General features: G+C 45.9%; 5 protein-coding genes across 7 annotated transcripts; 3 read left to right on the top strand and 2 right to left on the bottom strand.

Moving 5' to 3' along the window:
* Positions 1–11: 11 nt before the first annotated feature.
* Positions 12–1,644, top strand: LOC9644005 (gamma-soluble NSF attachment protein). Its single transcript, XM_002983719.2, has 9 exons — positions 12–186; positions 250–317; positions 399–483; positions 568–726; positions 786–923; positions 976–1,054; positions 1,103–1,182; positions 1,242–1,374; positions 1,429–1,644. Exons 1-9 carry the CDS (start codon positions 119–121, stop codon positions 1,540–1,542), a joined length of 924 nt encoding a protein of 307 aa, XP_002983765.2. The 5' UTR covers positions 12–118; the 3' UTR covers positions 1,543–1,644.
* Positions 1,645–1,666: 22 nt separating this feature from the next.
* On the top strand, positions 1,667–3,261 carry LOC9644004 (inositol 2-dehydrogenase). Its single transcript, XM_024688720.1, has 7 exons — positions 1,667–1,920; positions 1,973–2,143; positions 2,200–2,364; positions 2,424–2,588; positions 2,640–2,774; positions 2,844–2,941; positions 3,010–3,261. Exons 1-7 carry the CDS (start codon positions 1,726–1,728, stop codon positions 3,200–3,202), a joined length of 1,122 nt encoding a protein of 373 aa, XP_024544488.1. The 5' UTR covers positions 1,667–1,725; the 3' UTR covers positions 3,203–3,261.
* A 78-nt stretch (positions 3,262–3,339) lies between these two features.
* LOC9643824 (DEAD-box ATP-dependent RNA helicase 36) lies at positions 3,340–5,351 on the top strand. 3 transcript variants are annotated; one of them, XM_024688718.1, is made up of 6 exons: positions 3,340–3,946; positions 4,019–4,341; positions 4,430–4,633; positions 4,687–4,768; positions 4,821–5,034; positions 5,120–5,351. In XM_024688718.1, exons 1-5 carry the CDS (start codon positions 3,347–3,349, stop codon positions 5,019–5,021), a joined length of 1,410 nt encoding a protein of 469 aa, XP_024544486.1. In that variant the 5' UTR covers positions 3,340–3,346; the 3' UTR covers positions 5,022–5,034; positions 5,120–5,351. The 3 variants fall into 3 exon arrangements, with proteins under 3 accessions (XP_024544486.1, XP_024544487.1, XP_024544484.1); XM_024688719.1 differs by having other exon boundaries at positions 5,117–5,351; XM_024688716.1 differs by lacking the exon at positions 5,120–5,351 and having other exon boundaries at positions 4,821–5,103.
* A 2,518-nt stretch (positions 5,352–7,869) lies between these two features.
* Positions 7,870–10,926, bottom strand: LOC9643823. Its single transcript, XM_024688883.1, has 12 exons — positions 9,843–10,926; positions 9,667–9,780; positions 9,420–9,609; positions 9,197–9,363; positions 8,965–9,142; positions 8,859–8,908; positions 8,725–8,809; positions 8,609–8,666; positions 8,438–8,547; positions 8,291–8,383; positions 8,165–8,235; positions 7,870–8,108 (listed from the first exon to the last, which is right to left on the bottom strand). Exons 1-12 carry the CDS (start codon positions 10,364–10,366, stop codon positions 7,958–7,960), a joined length of 1,791 nt encoding a protein of 596 aa, XP_024544651.1. The 5' UTR covers positions 10,367–10,926; the 3' UTR covers positions 7,870–7,957.
* A 200-nt stretch (positions 10,927–11,126) lies between these two features.
* LOC9644003 (proteasome adapter and scaffold protein ECM29) lies at positions 11,127–18,379 on the bottom strand. Its single transcript, XM_024688839.1, has 34 exons — positions 18,184–18,379; positions 17,962–18,129; positions 17,824–17,913; positions 17,630–17,775; positions 17,487–17,574; positions 17,356–17,438; positions 17,202–17,308; positions 16,989–17,141; positions 16,873–16,937; positions 16,739–16,817; positions 16,615–16,693; positions 16,458–16,566; positions 16,348–16,407; positions 16,180–16,298; positions 15,782–16,121; positions 15,557–15,732; positions 15,434–15,506; positions 15,034–15,375; positions 14,637–14,978; positions 14,411–14,578; positions 14,060–14,353; positions 13,833–14,009; positions 13,517–13,780; positions 13,371–13,469; positions 13,128–13,312; positions 12,732–13,070; positions 12,529–12,682; positions 12,371–12,481; positions 12,147–12,326; positions 11,986–12,088; positions 11,778–11,927; positions 11,648–11,718; positions 11,527–11,586; positions 11,127–11,447 (listed from the first exon to the last, which is right to left on the bottom strand). The coding sequence occupies exons 1-34, from the start codon at positions 18,346–18,348 to the stop codon at positions 11,241–11,243; spliced, it is 5,346 nt and encodes a 1,781-aa protein (XP_024544607.1). The 5' UTR covers positions 18,349–18,379; the 3' UTR covers positions 11,127–11,240.
* Between the last annotated feature and the right edge of the window lie 70 nt (positions 18,380–18,449).

Genomic DNA, 18,449 nt, shown 5'->3' with positions numbered 1-18,449 from the left:
AAAATCTCTTTCTTCTCCGCCTAGGGCTTGCTTCTTGCTCGCGCTAGAATGCGTCACGGATCGGCGCTCTACTCGGCGTGATTGGAAGCTCTCTTGCGGGGATTTCGATCTTGCGGCCATGGGAGACATCAAGCACCGCGATAAGGAGAATGATCCGGACAGGATGATGCGCAAGGGCGACAAGCTGTGAGTGCTTCATTGTTCCTCGAGCGATTCCCGGACCTAAAAGTTCTCGTGCTTGATCGGCAGGACGAAGCTGAGCTTGACGAGATGGACATCGGATTGGGCTCGAGCGACCCCGTATTACGAACAAGCTGGTGAGACCATAGCTAGAGAACTAGAGCTTCTTACCCACATTTTTGTGATCTATGTTTAATTCTTCTTCCTCTTGCTGGTAGCGAATCTGTTCAAGATTGCCAAGAAGACTGAGAAGGCCAAGGAAGCGCATGAGAGAGCAGCAATGGGACAAGAGCGTCTTGCTTCGTATCCGAAAAACTTACTCCTCGAGAGTTCTTTTTCTTCTATGATATCCCTTTGTCATCCTTGACGCTTAGAAAACTCGGAAAGGCCTTGGCACGCGGGAAAGCATATGGAAAGCGCTGGAGCCCTCGCAAAAGAGCTTGGATTATGGAACGAGGTGGCGGACTTTTTCAGAAGAGCGAGTGAGCTCTACATAGAATCTGGAAAGCCTCAGCCGGCAGCGGAAGCACTCTCGAGGGGTGGAAGGTACTCACATCAAACTCTAAAATGCTGGTTCTTAATAGTTTTTGGATCGGTAATTCCAGAGCTTTGGAGGATGGCTTGCCTGACGAAGCCGTGAAGATGTACCTTGAAGCGGTTGGGATTTTTGAGGAGGAGCAACGAGAGCAAATGGCGTTTGATACATATCGTTCTGCAACAAGTTTGTACATAAAGCTGCAGAGGTATGATCACTGTGTGGCCTAGTTTTCCTGAACCAAAGGCTTGCAATCTCAGGTATACAGATGCTGCAACCATGTTGCTAAGATGGGGTCAATCCGCTGATAAATGCAAAGCGACATCTACGCAATGCAAGGTATGTTTGCCTTTCTTGATTTCTTAGATTCAGCCTTTGTGTTTTTAGACATGCGTGGGTGCTGTTATCGTCTACTTGTACGCTCAAGACTTCAAGCAGGCCGAGCAATGTCAAAATGATCTATCCATGTAAGTACAGTGACGATTCTCGGGAAGGAACCAACCGCTCGAATCTCCTCGTTTTGCAGGATAGATGCATATTTCCAAAGCGAACAAAACAGGTTTGCGGAGCAGCTGCTAAACGCATACCGGGAAGGAAACCCAGAGGAAGTGAAGCACGTCGTAAAATCGAGCGGTGTTATAAACCATTTGGATCACATGGTACTGTAAACTTTACAATCTCCACTGATCCTTTACCTTTTTGTACTTGCGTAGATCATCCGGCTCGCAAAACAGCTTCCCGTCGGCGATATATCGCACTTAGCGGAATCTAGTGGCGCGGGAGGAGAGGCAGCAGCAGAAGGATTGGAAGAAGATGATTTGACATAGCCTCGTAAACGTGAGTGCTTCAGTTTCATTGTAACAGCTTGCGTTTTCTCATATACAGAGGTTTTTTCCAAAACGGTGATCAAAGTAAAAAAGTTATAATAAGCGGATAAGCATAAGGGAGAAAAATATGCCATTTTCTTGGAAGAACATTCATTGTATCTGGTCAGGAGAAAGGTTTTCGAGATGGCGGCATGGTGTGAGACGCCAGGCGTGATCAAGTATGGTATCCTTGGGGTCGGGATGATGGGACGAGAGCATATACTCAACTTGGCAGTGGTGGAAGGGGCTGAAGTTGTGGCAATCGCCGATCCTTTCGAGCCGTCCAGGCAAGCCGCTGTGAAGATTGCGAATTCTATTCAGAGAAGGCACACTCTTCAGGTGAAAATGGTTTTCTTTCTCTCTTTTGCTCTCATGAGAAGTACGGGTTCAGGTGTTCGAGGATCACAAGGCATTACTCGACAGTGGAGGCTGTGATGTTGTGATTGTTTCTACACCCAACATGACGCACGCGAGGATCCTTTTGGACATTTTGAGCCACCACAGGACGCATCACGTTTTGGTGGAGAAGCCACTTTGTACAACGGTGGCGGATTGCAAGGAGGTCTCTTATCAGTTTTCCTTTGCTTGATTGGTTCCTGCCTTCGATCTATTGTTTAGGTACTCGAAGCTGCAAAGAGTCGTCCAGATATCTTGCTGCAAGTCGGATTGGAATACAGATACATGCCACCGATTGCAAGGCTGATCAAGGAAGTTAAATCGGGGAGAGTTGGCACAGTCAAAATGGTGGCAATTCGTGAGCACCGTTTTCCGTTCCTTGTAAAGGCAAGTTCCTGTTTATACTTGCATGTGGCCGATAAACAATGGTGCCGCTATGCTCACAGGTTCATGACTGGAATCGATTCAACAAAAACTCGGGTGGAACATTAGTAGAGAAATGCTGCCATTTTTTCGACTTAATGAATCTCATCATAGGAAGCCAGCCAGTTCGCGTGATGGCCTCCGGAGGTCAAGATGTAAATCACTTGGATGAAGCCTACGATGGCAAGGTACCGAAAAACTTCATTTTTGCCCCGCCCTTCCTGACACACCGTGAACAGGTTCCAGATATCATTGACAACGCCTACGTGATTGTCGACTACAGCAGTGGCGCACGGAGCATGCTGGATCTTTGCATGTTTGCCGAAGGCGGCCAGAACGAGCAAGAGATTTGCGTGACTGGAAACGCTGGCAAGGTACTAGTTTTTCGCTATAGCTTTCCTTTTTCCTCAAAGTTTACAAGAAGAAAACCATTCCTCTACAAGGTGGAAGCGTTCGTTCCCGACAACACTGTCCGGATCGGGAGCAGGAGCGGCGGCAGGCAAAACGTAGAAACCATCAAAGTCTTCAACAGCAGAGTCAGGTAAAAATTTTATTTTATTTTTTTTGGTACGCATTGAGCTCACTCACAGCCGTTCGCTGCTCACACAGATACGAGGGCCTTCATCACGGCTCAAGCTACTTGGAGCACCTGGAATTCCTAGCTGCGATAAAGTCCCACGGCAAGAAACCACCTGCTGTGAGCCTGGACGATGGACTCCTCTCGGTGGCCATCGGCGTCGCGGCGCAAAAATCCATCGAGCTAGGAAGGGCAGTCTCCATGGAAGAAATCAAAGTGTTTTGAGTAGGGGATATTTTACCTTGTTAATTTTCAATCCAAATAAGCCATGAACGTTGTTTCGATGGAGTTTGCATTAAGCCAAAAAGAAATCTAGCTAAAACTTAAAAGGAGTGTTTGATCACTTAAAAAAAAGATTTAGGGTTCTTGATGGAGGGACCGCTTCTCTTCTCCAGGGCGGCACTGAAGAAGAAGAAGCGCAAGCGCGACGATCCGGCGCCAGCAGCAGAACGCCCAGATGATGGCAATGCGCGCTCCACCGAGATTTGCAAGGAATCGGATGCTCCAGAGGGCGGCGGCGGGGTTGGATCGTTTGAGGAGCTGGGAGTGGCGGAATGGCTCGTCGGCGCCTGCAAGGAGCTAGGTATGCGCCATCCCACGCCGGTCCAGAGGGCTTGTGTGCCGCAGATTCTCAAGGGAAAGGATGTTTTGGGCATGGCGCAGACTGGAAGTGGCAAGACGGCCGCATTTGCGCTGCCGATTCTCCAGCGGCTGGGAGAGAACCCATACGGGATCTTTGCGCTCGTCATGACCCCCACTCGCGAGCTCGCCTTCCAAATCTCCGATCAGTTCAAGGCGCTGGGCGCTGGAGTCCATTTGCGCTGTGCTGTGGTTGTGGGTGGCATGGACATGACGACGCAAGCACAGATTTTGACGGAAAGGCCTCACGTTGTGATTGCGACGCCGGGAAGGATCAAAGCTCATCTTGGCAGTGATCCAGACATCGCTGCCGCCTTCTCCAAAACGAAGGTGAGAGCTCAGCTCGTCTCACTTTTTTCTTTTCATCTCCTTTCACGGCTTTCATTCTTTCTCTCATTCCAGTTTTTGGTGCTTGATGAGGCAGACTTGCTGCTTGATCGCGGGTTCCAAGACGAGCTGCAAACCATTTTCGATGGCATCTCCAAGCAGCGGCAAACACTGCTCTTCTCCGCCACTATGACTGGGGATCTTCAGGCGCTGCGAGACCTGTTTGGCCACAGGGCCTTCTTCTACCAGGCATACGAGGGGCTCAAGACTGTGGAGTCTCTCGACCAAAGGTATATTTTCATGCCGGGGAAGGTAAAGAACGTCTATCTCACGTATCTTCTGGAGAACCTCGAACTGGGAGACATACGCTCGGTTATCATCTTTGTGTCCCGCTGCAGGTACGCAAAAAAAAAGATTCGTTTAAGTTCTAACATCAGGTTTTCATTGGGTTTTCACTTTGTGGATTTTTTTTTCTCTCTCTCGCAGGACGTGCCATTTACTAAGCTTGATACTGGACGAGCTTGGCATCTCTGCTGTGGCTCTACATTCAGTGAAGACGCAGCCCCAGCGATTGGCGGCTCTGAATCAGTTCAAATCTGGGCAGGCAACAATCCTGATTGCAACCGATGTTGCCAGTCGGGGCCTGGACATTCCAACCGTGGATCTAGTCGTGAATTACGATATTCCGAGGTTCTTTTCTCTCCTTGACCGCTGCTCATCGCTGAAGCTCGTATGTCTTGCAGGTTTACTAAGGATTACGTCCATAGAGTCGGACGAACTGCGCGTGCTGGGCGTGGTGGACGTGCGATCTCTCTTGTAACCGAGGTTTGGATTTGCTTTTCTGGTCGCCTGGAGTTTAATTGCTCGGTTTGCGCAGCTTGACGTTGAGCTGGTACACGAAGTGGAGTCCTTTCTCGGGAAGAAGCTGGAGGAATACGAAGTCAGTGAATCGGACGTGCTGAAAAACATTACCAAGGTCTACAAAGCAAAACGAGTTGCAATCATGAAAATGGAAGATAGCGGCATCCAAGAGAAAATGGATGCCCGTAAGAAGATGAAAGTTAAGTCTCGAGCATGAGCTAGCAGTTAAGGTAGGCTTAAGAAAAGAAAATTCTTTGTTTCGTGACCATGATGCCATCGTTAATTTGTTTACTTTCGGCCCGACTGTCCCAGTAGATCTACCATGCTGCTCCAGAGCCAATGTTATGGAGCAGTAGCTGGATCCATCGACCATCACCGATTGGCTGAAGATGGAGAGAAGCCTGATCTCGTTGACGGGTCTCACGCCATGGAGCAGCATCTCTTGGAGGAGATCCGTGGCTATCGCCAGGAATCCATTTGGTGATCATGGACGTCCATGACACAATGTTGGTTCTTATTTCTTATTTTACAAATTTGTATTTGTCAAGAAATGTTTTATAATAAAATTAATAAGCAAAAAGATGATGATTTTAGGCACTATAATTTTGAAAAAGCAGATATAAAATGTGGTTCAAATCTAATGATAATTAAATTGGACAAACTGAGTTCTGGTGTGATATTTATAACACTAAGAGTAAAACAACAGCTAGCTTTATAGTATATAAAGAAGAAACTTATGAATACATAGGATATGATGTAATTGAATGGTACCTTTTTAGTTAAGCTGTTTTTCTATCAAGATCTAATAAATTAAAAGTATGGTGAAAACCAATACGCTTTGAATGGTGAATATTAATTTCAAGGCATGCAATTAAATTAGCTAAATAGTAGTTATTTTAGTGGTAAGATATAATATAAATTTTTTTTGTAAACATATGCTAAATGTTTTAGTTTATTTAAGGTGAACAAAATTGCTGTAGTTTAGAGAGAAAGGATCCTCAAATGTTGAGCCTGTTCTTCAGTACAGGTGTTATGCTAATAGTGGTGGTGTTGGTGGTGATATTATTCTTGTAGTGGCAAGATACGCTTTTGTTTACTGTCCAAAGTCCTAGTTAAGTACTTGAAAAAGCAAGGAAGAATCCATCTTGTTACAAACAAACTTTTCTCTGGAGTTCATTTGTTTCCTTACATAGCAAAGATTATAGCATTTTGACACACAAACAGCCGTCTCACCTTGATCTTGACTCTTTCATTTACTTTGAAAGGGTACTGGACACCGTTCATTACTTTCCCGCTCTCTTTCTCGGTTGGAGAACCAATGTTTTCTTGCTTCACTAGGAACAATGAAATTGTGGAAAGATAATGGAAATAATTCTACCCGTTGTCTCACTGCCATCATATCCATTCTCTTTCTGATGTATCTTGATTGTATTCTGTTTTGTTCCTCTCATCTAAATGCAGCCGCTGCCCTGCCACGCCACCCTAAGCGCTGGAAACACAAAGATAGCACCTCACTTGTTATGAAAGAAAATAGAATATTTGGTAAGGTTCTTGATTACTTCTTATATTGCTCTTGGACACTTTAATCATCCCCAGAAATGGCTTGATTAGAGAATCCACAGTTAGAAAAGGAAAGAAAAAGAACAATGAAGAGTTTTACACTCAATACAAGGATGTCCTCAATATAAATACTTTGGAAGATTCAAGAAAAGCTTACCAATATTAGACATTCCAGTTGTTTAAGAAAGTTTATAAATTATAAACATCTTTATAATTTATAAACACAAGATTAATCTAGAATATGCATCGGTATAAACAAGTTTAAAAGAATATTGCCACAGGAATAATATTAGCTTTTAGAAAATGATATCACCTTCACGGTCATTATCCACTCAGAGCTAGAGCTAAGCGCTAGTAAGTGGGTTTTTCGGTTAGGACCAAGTCGGGGAGAGGATTCCAACACCTTGTTGGTTGCTGAAGAAGCGCTGGATCGCTTGCACAATTATTTAAATAAAGTAGCAGTTTTTAGAATGTGTGAACCATCTCGAGCAATTCTCCTGACCAACAAATTCACCTGAATAACTAAAGAATATTTTTAAAGTGGTTTAGGTGCGAGGAAGACAAAGGTGTAATGCTTCTATCTTGTTTCTTAAAGTGGAAAGCGCGTCAATCCTAAAAGTGGCAAGCTCTACGATCCCAAAACCTTTTCTCTCCCACCTGAAGTGTCAGTTTCGCCATCAAGCATTCCCGTGGCCAGCTCAAATGGTTAGGTGTTGTGTAGGTACTACACAGAAGGAAAGACGGTCTCTTTGGTGATAAATAATCCCTTGATACCATCCAGTTCAGTGATGCTACCACACTGCCAAGAAGTATGCAGTATTGGATTGGATTCAACCTGAGAACTTCGGGCAGCAGTTTTTGCATATCTTTTTTGACTGGTACCATTTATGCGTACACCTATACAGCGGGTGGTCAGAACCAGTGGAAAGAGGTTGGGGTTCTAATGTATAGAAGATATTATGGGATTGCATGGACTGATTTTGAACACATCATAAGGGAAAATGGTCCTTAGATTTATAAGCCTCAAACTGGTGAATCTGTGCTTGAGGGGAAATTGGAAAGGTTGGAGGAGTACTGGTATAGTACTTTTGGATTAGTCTCGTTGAGAGGAGAGCTCATCACTGGTAAAAAGCGTTGATGGTTTTGTAAAAGAGGAGGTAAAATGGGCTTGCTGGGATGAATTCACCACGTATAAGAAAACGAAGACGTTTCTTTGCTTGGATGATGAGTTCACTATCTTCCATGGCCAAACGATCAAATGGTGCTTGATTTGAAGACTCTGTGGAAAGTTCAAAAGTTTGTGAAACCAATCAAATTTAAATGGCACTAATGATGGGAACAGACGAAAATTTTCAGCCAACACAAATGCTCAAATGAATAAGTATTTTAGGGCGCCTGAGATTTCGCATTGGAACATTGAAGGTTCCATTCCCAAACTCTCTGGTCAAACAAAATGATCCTAGTAATCTTATAGTATTTAAAGTACACAAGCATGTAACTAATTATTTAAAAGTCTGGTCATGGTAAAGATATTCATAATCTGAGTGAACAAAATTGTTGAAGTTTAAAATGTTACAGGTTGGCCCAAACTTATCAAGAATGTTGAGCCTGTTCTTCAGTACTGGCGTTGCTGGTGGTGGTAATAGGGGTGGTGTTGGTCGTGATGGTGTTATCACCACTAGCTTGCAGTGATCTATATTGCAAGCGTACGCTCTCGTTGCTGTCCAAAGTCCTAACTAAATACCTGCAAAAAAAGAGAGGAAGAATCCATCTTAACTAACAAGGCGAGAAGAGGCTTACCAGCCATTTAGACATTGCGAGGTTATGATCGCTTCTCGACCAACGAATTTCTCTGGAGTCCGTTTGTTTCCCTGCACAGCAAATATCATATCGCAAAAAGCTCTGACACACAAACAACCATCTCACCTTGATCTTGACTCTTTCGTTTACTTTGAAAGGGTACTGGACACCTTTTGTGACTTTCCCGCTCTCTTTCTCGGTTGGAGAACCAATGTTTTCCTGCTTGACTAGGAACAATGAGATTCTGAAAGGATAAAATGGAAATAATCCTACCCGTCGCCTCACGTCCGTCTCTCCATGTCCATTCTCTTTCCGACGCTTGGCCCTTGACTGTATTCTGTTTTGTTCCTCCCGCCTAAATGCAGCAGCTGCCGCCCTGAGCGCTGGAAACACAAAGAATAACATTACACCAGTTTTTAACGTCTCGATGTTAGAATGCCTTACCGATGTTTGGAATCAAGTGCTGGCTGTCGATAGCTGCGGAACACGATGGACAAGTGCCCTGAAAGTAGCTCGTCACGCATTACGAAAGCAAACTTTGAATTTGACGAGGCCATTACCGATTCCCTCGCCCTTTGGAGAGTGACGCAACCAAATGAATGGCCACACTTGGGATTCAGCATGGCATCCTCGAGATATTGACCCCTGAAGGACAGCTATAAGGCGAGAGAAAGCAAGGCAGATGAATACATACGAGAGTGGATCGGAAAGTGCTAGTTTAAGCGAACTATCTTCATGTCCCTCCTGCATGCACATAACCAAAAGTCCTAGTTGAAAAGCACCACAGTTTAGTCACGTACCAGGCTACTATCTCCACTGTTAACCATCAACGTTTCTGCAGCCGATAAGCCATCCATGAACTGCGCCACGGTAATGGCCCCATATCCTTCAGGAACACAGTGACCAGCGCTCTTCAACGCAGCTGCAATGTCGAAGGTTGCATTGTGACGCGGCATTAATCTAAACGCTAAGGAAGTCCTGCCAGTTTCATACGGTCACCTTGTCAGTGGTCCCGTAAGATAAAGACGTTACCTTGTTGCTCCAGGAACCGGCGATAGCGCTGGCATTCCCATCTTATAAGGCGAAGGACGACGTAAGCCAGCAGTCGCTTGATGAAGAGCTCTTCCAGCAAGTAGCAAGAGGTCTCCAGGAGAGAGAGCACTGTCTGCTGTGTACCAGTGTCCATTAGAATCATTCACCTGTCCAAACAATGATATTATTTCGTAATCCCATGACTCGTAGCTCCAAGACTTACAAGCAATCCTGGTGCATCGGATGCAATGAGCATCAAAAGTCCTTTCTCTACCTCCTGCAAGTTATCGCCCGCTGCCAGTGATCCCTTTCCACAAGCACCAGGAGAACTATGGTGTAGACTTGCCGTCAGATCGGAAGATGATACATCGCCTGGTGGCAAAGGTGAGTCGTCTAGTAGCGGAAAGAAGACACTGGATAAGAAAGGTAAGAAACCACTGAAAACAATCAGAGTTTTTTATTCAACTTACTCTCCACGAAGACGAAGATAGCGAGCAATAACACTCAGAGATGCTCGCGATGCCTTACCCATGCATCTGAAAACATCCGGCATGCAAGGAGGCGGAGGATCAGCCTCCTCAGACCTTATATGTAGAAGAGAGAAACGTGAGAATGAGACCAACGAAAGAAGAAGTCCTATACAGACCTTCCGGCTTTGTAGACGAATGAATCCCGGCAAGCAGTAGTCTTGTTCCAATCCGAGGAGCCCCATGCATGGGTGGTGGTGGTCGTATGTACACAGTTCCTAAGATAGAGCTTGGCCGATTGAAGAGCACACCTCACGAGCTTGGCATCCTCGGAGCTGAGCTCGATAATCACTGCATTGGCCCTGGCGAGCGACGTGGAGACTGCATCCACTGCCTTGAGATAGACCGGAGATGGCTCCCCTTCTTCCGGAAGCATGTCCGCCAGCTTCACTCTCATGAGCCCAGTCTCCCCCAGCCCGTTTGCCGGAGCCCCGAAACCTCCTCCCGGCAAAGTGGAAGATGGTGGAAGTCCCAAAGTGAGATTGGACATCCCAACGCCACCGGAGGAGAGAATTCCCGCTGGAGTGGTGTTGGAATGGTTGGCGGAGTTGAGAGGTTGGCCGCAAGGAGTTACTGTCACTGGAGTTCTAATCCCCGCGGAAGGACCCATGATTGGCATTTGCATCGCCGAGGCCATCTTCATTGGGAATCCATGCCTCTTTTCCACCGCCTCAAACCTCCTCGAAGAACAAGTAGAGCAAAAAAGCTCCGGTGAAGCTAACCTGTGACCTCGAGCGCTCGCATTTGGTGTGCTCGGCGAATTCACGCACACATGCGCATGGAGAGCGAACCTAGCGTGGGCAGCAGCAGTAGCATATGATTCCCGCGACTCATGGAGCTAGCAGCATCAGCCCCGGCCCTGCGCAAGCCCTAAAATCCACAATGCGAACGCCAATCCTGGCCGATCCGAGGGGACGAGGAAGAAATCCCAAGACCTAGCACCGAAATCACGCCAAATCGCTTCGCTGCGCCGCTGTGCCTCTGCTGTGCCGCGCCGCTGGCCGATCGAGCACTGGATTCTTTCCTCTCGTCACACAAAGGCGCTGGCGCGCGATGCCGCTCGCCCGCTCGAGAAAAAGGAGAGGAGAGCAAAGATTGTGCCGCGCCGCGCTGCCCTTGCTACTCACACGCCATAGCCGCGGCGCAATCCTCTCATCTCTCTCGGCGCTCCTCCCTCGCCATTTTCCCTTCAAACAAGAGAAAAAAAATAAAAGGGACCATGAGCCAAGCACTATGGCCGCCTACGTGGCCATGTCATGTCATGTCATGTCATACCATGGCCTGGCATGCATGATGATGATGGGTACTTACTTTAGAAATGGCCCCATGCATGTGAAGACATGGAGCATGCATGTGGGGCACGCCAGCACATGCGTTTTAAGCCAATGCATTTATGATGGACATGCATGTCATAGCTGCCAACTTACTGGCGGGTTAAATAACGCTTGTATATTACAGAGCTCCGTACTTGGTAAAAACCCCTGGCCGTACTGGTAAAATCTCGAACTTTTATCCTTTCAGTCCACTGGCATGGATTGCGACGAATTGGCCATGAGAAGGCCAATCATGTCGGAGATTAGCGAGCGTCCATTGACGTTCTTCTCGACGCTGAGGAACTCTCTCAATCGCGCTTCGAGCTTCCGGGCAGTGTCGGGTCCCAAGCTTGATACCGAGAGGATTGCTCGCAGCGTTGCTTTCAAGCACTCCAGAGCCGAGATATGAACCTGGCAATGGAAGAAACCAACAAAGAAAAAAAACAGAACTTGTAAGACAACGCCAAAAAAAAAATCACATTTTTATCACCTGAGAGACCTTGACGTTGGATACGCAGTCCAAGATAGGTGGAATCAGTTTCTCCTGGGACTGCAAACAGTAAAAGCAATGCTTCAAATGGTCACTGTAAGCTTTTGTGCTCAATACATACCTGTTCATCCGCAACTCCCCCAGGACACTTCTCTGCGAAGGCTTGAGTGGAGTGAAGCGCCGCTAGCCTCACTAAGGCATTGGAACACAAAAACATTACACAGGTGACAAAAAAGCCACGAAATGTTTACCTTGCCAAGAGCTGCTGTTCATGCCTCTTAGCAAAGACGCGATAACTCTCTCCGCGTATTCTAGTACGGTGGAGTCGGCACTGGACTTTAGGCTGGCAGTGAGGCAAGAAAAAGCTTGTTCAAAATGCGTTGATCCTTTGCTCGGTTCATCTGAGACAGTAAGAAACACACCGTTAAACAGGAGAGCAGAAACAAAATATGAAAATACCCGCTGATTTCTCCGAGTCAGCAGTGTCCTTAGCGGCCAGCTCGTCGAGAACAGCTGAAGCAACCAGTTTGAACAGATCACAGTCACTAAAAGCCTCTACAACCTAGAAGCATGACGACACAAAAACCGTGAGCTTTTCCGTGCAGAAAGAGGAAAGATACCTTTTCCAAGCAGGAGTATCCCGCAGCGCGAAAAGAGCTCTTTTTCCGAGAAAATGAGGCGATTACAGTCTCAACCACTGTGCTGGGACTAATGAAGTCCGCTTGTTCGGACATGTTTGTGAAAACCTTCGGACAGCCTTTACAAAGTGCAGAGATCGCCTCAAAAATGCATTCTTTTCCCTGTTGAACGAAGATGAAATAAACGTAAGGAAACCTAGTACTACCTCCCAAGTGCGACCACGCAGCTCATTGAGAAGACTCTTCATAAGTTGCTGAGCGAATGGCTCTGCTGCTTCTCCAGTAACCTCCACGGCTTTGATAACAGCTTTTGCACTCTGAACGCACAACAAGATTTATCGTAGGCGTTACATGAAGGCAGTACCTGCTGCTTTCGAGTCCAAGATGACGTTGCAAGGCCATCGAGAAGAAGTGGCATAATTTCGAGCATGTACAGTTGAAGTGCTACGGTCTGGCTACTGGTATTTTCCTCCCAGACCTCCTCGAAATCGGATCTCACTGACTTCTCTTCGTCAAATCTGAAAAACAATAAACGCTTATCCAACACAAGTATCACAAATAACAAACCTCCCGATAAAGGCCACAGGAAGAACAAGTGTAGCTTGTTGCTTGAGCCCGTCACTGGCTTGACGAGAGAGCTCCTTAAGCAAAAGTCCGCTGGCAATTCTGGAGTCCTTGTCTCCGGATTTGTAAAAACCAACAATATCAGCTATAAGTTGCTCCAACAAACGATCGCCGGAAACCTTCATTACTGCTGCGCACGCAGCTGCAAAGGCTTTCTTTGCGGCTGTGCTTTTCTCTGATATCACTGTAGGGATCAAAACCTTCATAATGGGTCCGGCATACTGCCTCAAATCGGAGCCTACTTGCTGTGACAATAAAGCAATAAACCTTGCGACACCAGCCCTGGCATTTTCACGATAAACACAGATGACATCAACTTTTAGGAAACAATATGCATACCTTGTATTTAGCCCCACGCCGGACCGTACCAATTGAACCAAACGCGGAACAAGAGATTCAAGAGTTTCTTCATCTATCTGACGCAGGCAAAAGTCCAGCGTGTCCCACATTGGAGAGTCTTTTGCGAGAGAGAACCTCGCGCTGTCAAGTTTATCTGTACTTATGCCCAGTCTTTCTGCATGCATCTACGTCCATAGAGATCCAGAAGAAGGACGTGAAAAAAGAAAAAAAAAAAACTCTTACTTCAGCGTAGTTTAAGCGCTGGTCCTCAAGACTCGAAAGACTTTCCAGCATACAAATCACCAGGTCAGGCAACTGAGGCCTTATAGCTCGTCCCGCATTCTGAAATAACGTTTTTACAGCGATCAGTAGAAACAGTTATCACTCACCTTTACAAGTTTCATCACCAAGTTGGTAGAGAGCAGTTGTATTTCGGCTACTGAGCTCGAGATGCCACTGGAAAGTAAAAGAGGTAGCACAATGCCCATTGCTGCACGCGCTTCAGAGTCAGCTGTAAGAGAGGTGTCACAAAGTCTCAAAGTTAATGAGCTGAGAGCCCGGCATAGAATTCCTCCAGCACTTCTGACAGTTTCTTTGATGTCATCCATCGCTCGGAAAGCCATTGTCCACATTTTCAACAGATAGTTTTCAACCTGATCAGAAATTATTAAGTTCTTACAACGCAGAAACACTAGTCCCTCGTACCTCTGGGAACTTGCGACCTTGTATTAGATCTGCCAACGCCGCACATGCTGCTTCTCGAGATCGCCATAACCTCGAACCTGCGTTCACTAAGAGGTCTTCCATTATATCGACATAAAACATGTCGATCGTTTTCTTTGGCTCGGCCACAAGAGACCTCCAAATGTGTCCCATTGCATCCTACAGTTATATGAGAAAAGGAGTGACTTTCAGAATATTTACGGGTGTACCTGAATATTTTTGTTCGGATCATGTTGATAGCGAAAAAGTTTAGGCACGAGTCCACGCAAATGCGGCTCCAAGGCATCACCAGCACGTTTGGCAATTTTTGCGAATCCAAAAGCTGCTCCCCGTCTTGAGTTTAACGAAGCCTGATAGTTTGCAAGGTCCATAAACTTGTACACGAGATCTGGTTGCCCCATCTCGTTCGCCAGGTTGCAAAGCTCTTTGTACGTACTAATATTTCCACCACCTGGAGCTTCACCAATACTTCCCTCTGCAAAAACCTCTGTATCCTCCATCAACTACAAGAAGAGAAACACAACGTAAGAATGAAGGCCCTCGTCAATAAACGACAGAACCTTGATTGGTCTTTTCTTCTTTGCTGTGCCGGAAAGAGTCCCCACAAGCGCCTTCACAAGCTCCTCCCGCGTAGCAGCGTCACCGAGTTCATAAACAACACTCATACCACGTGATGCCATTTCTTGAGTAAGCTCGTTTTGCTCTCCCAGTAAATAAGAAAATGCCTCCTACAAACGTGAAGCATTGTAAACAAAAGGTGCACAAATGTAAATAAAAAAGAAAAACCTGAATTTTTGGAAGCAAAGCCTGGATTTGCAGATGACGTCCACAGTAGATTACAAGAGACAGTAGCCAGACGGATCCAGCACAACGCTCCTCCTTTCTGCTACTAAATATGAGCTCATCAAGCAGCACCTTGAGAATCTTGTCTCTAGAAGTTTTGCGTTGGTCGTTAATATCCACAGCCTTTGCACTACGGTCCTCGACAGACGCAGGGTCGTCGCTGAAAAAATTGGTCGAGTGTGACAACGACACAAAATTTGATCGCAGAATTGTATCTACGTCGACGGGAATAACACCCCAGATGAAGGCCATCGCTTCGCCCACTGAAATAAGAACGTCTTCAACCTACAAAACAAAGTGTCACGAGACTCTAAAATCTAGATGTAAGAAAAGTACCAACCTTAGACCTCTTTAGCTGGAAGAGCATTTCAACTGCAAGATCAAGAAGCTCAGGTAGAGGATTACCAAAACATAGGTGTCCAATAGCGATCACAGTTCTCTGGACAACTTTAGCTTCTTGAGACAGAAGAAGCTTTTTGAAGTGAGTGAAAACGGTCGCTAAAGTTTCGTTTCCTTCTTGTACTTCTTCTTCTTTACTTAAGTCTCCAAGAGGAACTGCCAGTGGAGCACGCAGACCAGCATGGCCCAACGCTTCTGCGGCAAATCCTCCTAGTTGAAATTTCTCAGACCCAAGAAGTCGAATGAGAACTCTGGTCGTATTTTGCTGCACGTCTTCGGAAACCTTGAATAGTAGAAAGACGGTCGTTAAGGCTATTTCCTCTCCTACATCGATTACTTACAGAAGGAACTCCAGTCCTACATTGAGCCAATGCATAGCCTGCTGAACATATCGAACCATGTGCATTTTCGAACCTGCTGAACAGTGCTTAGTTTTCACAATTGTATGGAAGGGGAGAAAATACCGATTTTTTGTGGTTCCCTCGACAAAACTTTTCAGCAAATCCGAAGCTTGCAGAGGATCTAATCCACCGATCACGATTCCCAATAGTCGACTGATAGACTCACGAGTATTCACATCAATGTTTCCCAGAAACTGTTTTAGCCAGTCAATACGTTCAGCATAAAGTTGTGCGAATTTCTGCAAAACATAATGTCAATAGAAACCGTAGTAAAAACTTGGAACTCACAGTAGGTTGTTCCGAAGCAAGAGTGAGAAGTCCGGCAGAGCACAAAGCATGAAGTTCGGCCACCCCTTCATATGCCATTCCATGTTCCAACAGCAAACGCAAAGACACGATTTCTTCTTCCTCTTGAGTTCTAAGCTCGTAGCACTTCATAAGATAAGATACCATTGCAACGTAGACCTTTGGAGGAAAAAGAAGATTGCGTTCCCCGACAACAGACGGCTTCATAATGCCAGGCTGCTTTTCGCAGATGAAGGACATCAGTTCTTTCAGCGGCGGGTATGTGTTAGCGTTGCTGCTGACAGAGCCCTTTGTGATTTGCAACCCCTCTGAGCTCAACTCCCTGTATGTATAGCATTTCGTCAGCTGCGAACTTGGTATTGTGGAAAATAATGAATTACCTTATATCAAGTTTCGAGTCGCCAGCTCCACACATACAGAGGTAGCGACTTGGAACGTGACTTGATTTATATAATCGTGTTGCCCAGAAAATGACACAAAACCGAACTTCCCCTTGAACCTATACATCAGGTGTCAACACTGTCGGAGACTAAAACCGTAAGTCTCACAGAATTCATGTTTTCCAATAACAAATCTTCGATGTCCTTTTCTACTGTTGGCGGGCAGTCCTGTAAAGCACAATAAACAACTGGGTCTGGAGTGGAACGGAATCACAAACCTTATAGGCCATAGCTAATGCATTTACCGCCTCCTGCAGGGTGACACGCATTGATGCGTCTTCCACTTGCAGCGCACGAAAAAGACGCTTTGCCATGTCAGAATTGCTCCTGTTAAACAGGAAGTAAAAACCGCAAGTAAATTTAACAGCAACAGACCGAAAGAGATGAGGTGCGCGTTGTGCGAGCTGACCAACAGCTTGATATCCAAACACTCTCATAGGGTACATGGCCGGGTCTGCAGAAACAGATAGGGTGATCGACCATAATTAAAGCAACGCACCTATTTCCTTTTCATCAAGAAACTTGATGAAGTGACTAAGAATGAGGGGAGCCATCAACTTAAGTTGGTCGCTAGAGGCCTGCATAAGAAAATACAGGCTTGAGCATTACACATGTTACAAGTAAAACACGTACATGCTTAAAAACCCACACGGTGAACTCCATCCCTGCTTGTTTCAGTTTTTTGGTCGTGGCTTGTCCTGCAAAAAACTGTTAGACATCTTTACATGCCTGGGCGCTTATTGTCGTACCATTGAAACAGTCGAAAATGCATTGCAGAGTCATCGGGAAGATATTTGCTGCTGCAACAGAATGGGTAAGCGCGCTCATGATCTTAGCCTTCAGTATCGGACTAGCAGCGCTAACTTTTCCATCAGCAGGTACTCGATCGTTAGCGGGGGTGCCTGAAAAGCGGCATGCAATCAGAGAAATAAAAAGAAGAATGCAACGTAATAGATACTCACCGAGAAAAATCGTGAACAGACTCTTCACAAACGTTTTATCCTCCATGTTAACACCGGATGCCTTCTTCTTCAGCAGCTCCTCACCTCGCTTTGCAACCAAATCGTTTCTGCAAGCAAAAGATAGGGCTTAAAATGTTGTCATCACAAATCATACCTGTCTGAGGAAGCAACAAGCAGAGTAAAATAAACATCTTGGGGCGCAACTTCCATCTTCGCAATTAGATTGAGGAATCCCATCTATTGCGACCAAAACAATTATAGAAAGAACTTCATGAACACAACTACCTTTCGAGGAACAAGGTGGTCGCTTTGGATCGGCGTTTTACCACACACACGAGCCACCTGCGCCAACGAAAGACCTGGTGGTGGAACTCTAGATCAGAAAATAAAGTTATAAAGCAATCACAAAAAGCAGCATTTGTAAATACCCTTCTTGAGAAGCCGATGGAACTTGATATAACAAGGTTTGGGAAATAAATTCGAACAAGATCGGGTAGTCTTGGGACGAAAGACAAGCCTTCAGCTTTGTTGCTACACCCTCAAAGACTCGATCCGAAGAAAGCTTCTCTAAAGCCTGTTCAAAGTCTTCTATCTTTCAGTGCGAATGAATTGAATCCCAGACCTTGGCAGTAGTCCTTAAAAATATATCCCTATGCAGCGGAGGAAAAGATGCGAGCCCAGTGAGCATCTCAGGAACAATGGCTATTTGTTCCTAAAAGTTTAAGCCGCATTACGAAAGAACGATAGAGAAAACGCTTACTTCAGAGGTGGATCGATCAAATGCCATCTCAATGTAAACCAGCGAGAAGTTCTTCACGATCACCGCCGCATCGGGCCGCCTGTAGACACCGAGGAGCTCTGCAAGCGGCAACTTGATAGAAAGTTGCTCCTTGACACGCTTATTGATGTGGCTCAGCATTTCAGTCACCTATAATCTCAATCTCCCAATCACGATCGCATTTTCCCCCAAAAAAGATCCTACCTTGACTCTGGTGGCATTGCTGCTCGATGACATGAGCGAGATCGCGTAGGGGAGGAGCTTAGACAACACCTTCTCCAGCTGCGCATCCTCGGTGAACACCAGGCGAGTGAGAAATCGCTCCACCATCGCGAGCTCCTCCTCGGCGCTGGACGACGACGACGCCATCGCTTCTCTCGCTAATCTTCAAAGCCCTAAATTTCCAATGCCCCATAAACCCTAATTTACACCTCCGACCGTACGTAACCATACCGTACATAAATTCCCGC

The sequence above is a fragment of the Selaginella moellendorffii genome, unplaced genomic scaffold (genome assembly GCF_000143415.4).
Source record: "Selaginella moellendorffii unplaced genomic scaffold, v1.0 SELMOscaffold_59, whole genome shotgun sequence".
NCBI lineage: Eukaryota > Viridiplantae > Streptophyta > Lycopodiopsida > Selaginellales > Selaginellaceae > Selaginella > Selaginella moellendorffii.
Note: the sequence above shows the minus strand (reverse complement) of the source record. Positions and strands in the feature narration are given on the sequence as shown.

Bases quoted from the DNA above. Each gene is read 5' to 3' on its own strand.
- LOC9644005 (XM_002983719.2), top strand. From the start codon at position 119: ATGGGAGACATCAAGCACCGCGATAAGGAGAATGATCCGGACAGGATG. The intron at 318-398 runs GTGAGACCATAG...TCTTGCTGGTAG, and splicing joins CCCGTATTACGAACAAGCTG to CGAATCTGTTCAAGATTGCC. The intron at 484-567 runs GTATCCGAAAAA...AAACTCGGAAAG, and splicing joins GGACAAGAGCGTCTTGCTTC to GCCTTGGCACGCGGGAAAGC.
- LOC9644004 (XM_024688720.1), top strand. From the start codon at position 1,726: ATGGCGGCATGGTGTGAGACGCCAGGCGTGATCAAGTATGGTATCCTT. The intron at 2,144-2,199 runs GTCTCTTATCAG...TCTATTGTTTAG, and splicing joins CGGTGGCGGATTGCAAGGAG to GTACTCGAAGCTGCAAAGAG. The intron at 2,942-3,009 runs GTAAAAATTTTA...CTGCTCACACAG, and splicing joins GTCTTCAACAGCAGAGTCAG to ATACGAGGGCCTTCATCACG.
- LOC9643824 (XM_024688718.1), top strand. From the start codon at position 3,347: ATGGAGGGACCGCTTCTCTTCTCCAGGGCGGCACTGAAGAAGAAGAAG. The intron at 3,947-4,018 runs GTGAGAGCTCAG...CTCTCATTCCAG, and splicing joins CCGCCTTCTCCAAAACGAAG to TTTTTGGTGCTTGATGAGGC. The intron at 4,634-4,686 runs GTTCTTTTCTCT...TATGTCTTGCAG, and splicing joins GTGAATTACGATATTCCGAG to GTTTACTAAGGATTACGTCC.
- LOC9643823 (XM_024688883.1), bottom strand. From the start codon at position 10,366: ATGAAGATGGCCTCGGCGATGCAAATGCCAATCATGGGTCCTTCCGCG. The intron at 9,781-9,842 runs GTCTGTATAGGA...TCTACATATAAG, and splicing joins TTCGTCTACAAAGCCGGAAG to GTCTGAGGAGGCTGATCCTC. The intron at 8,667-8,724 runs GTAATGGCCTCG...AGCTACTTTCAG, and splicing joins TCCAAAGGGCGAGGGAATCG to GGCACTTGTCCATCGTGTTC.
- LOC9644003 (XM_024688839.1), bottom strand. From the start codon at position 18,348: ATGGCGTCGTCGTCGTCCAGCGCCGAGGAGGAGCTCGCGATGGTGGAG. The intron at 17,439-17,486 runs GTAGTTGTGTTC...TGGTCGCAATAG, and splicing joins ACCACCTTGTTCCTCGAAAG to ATGGGATTCCTCAATCTAAT. The intron at 14,010-14,059 runs GTACACCCGTAA...ATATAACTGTAG, and splicing joins ATCCGAACAAAAATATTCAG to GATGCAATGGGACACATTTG.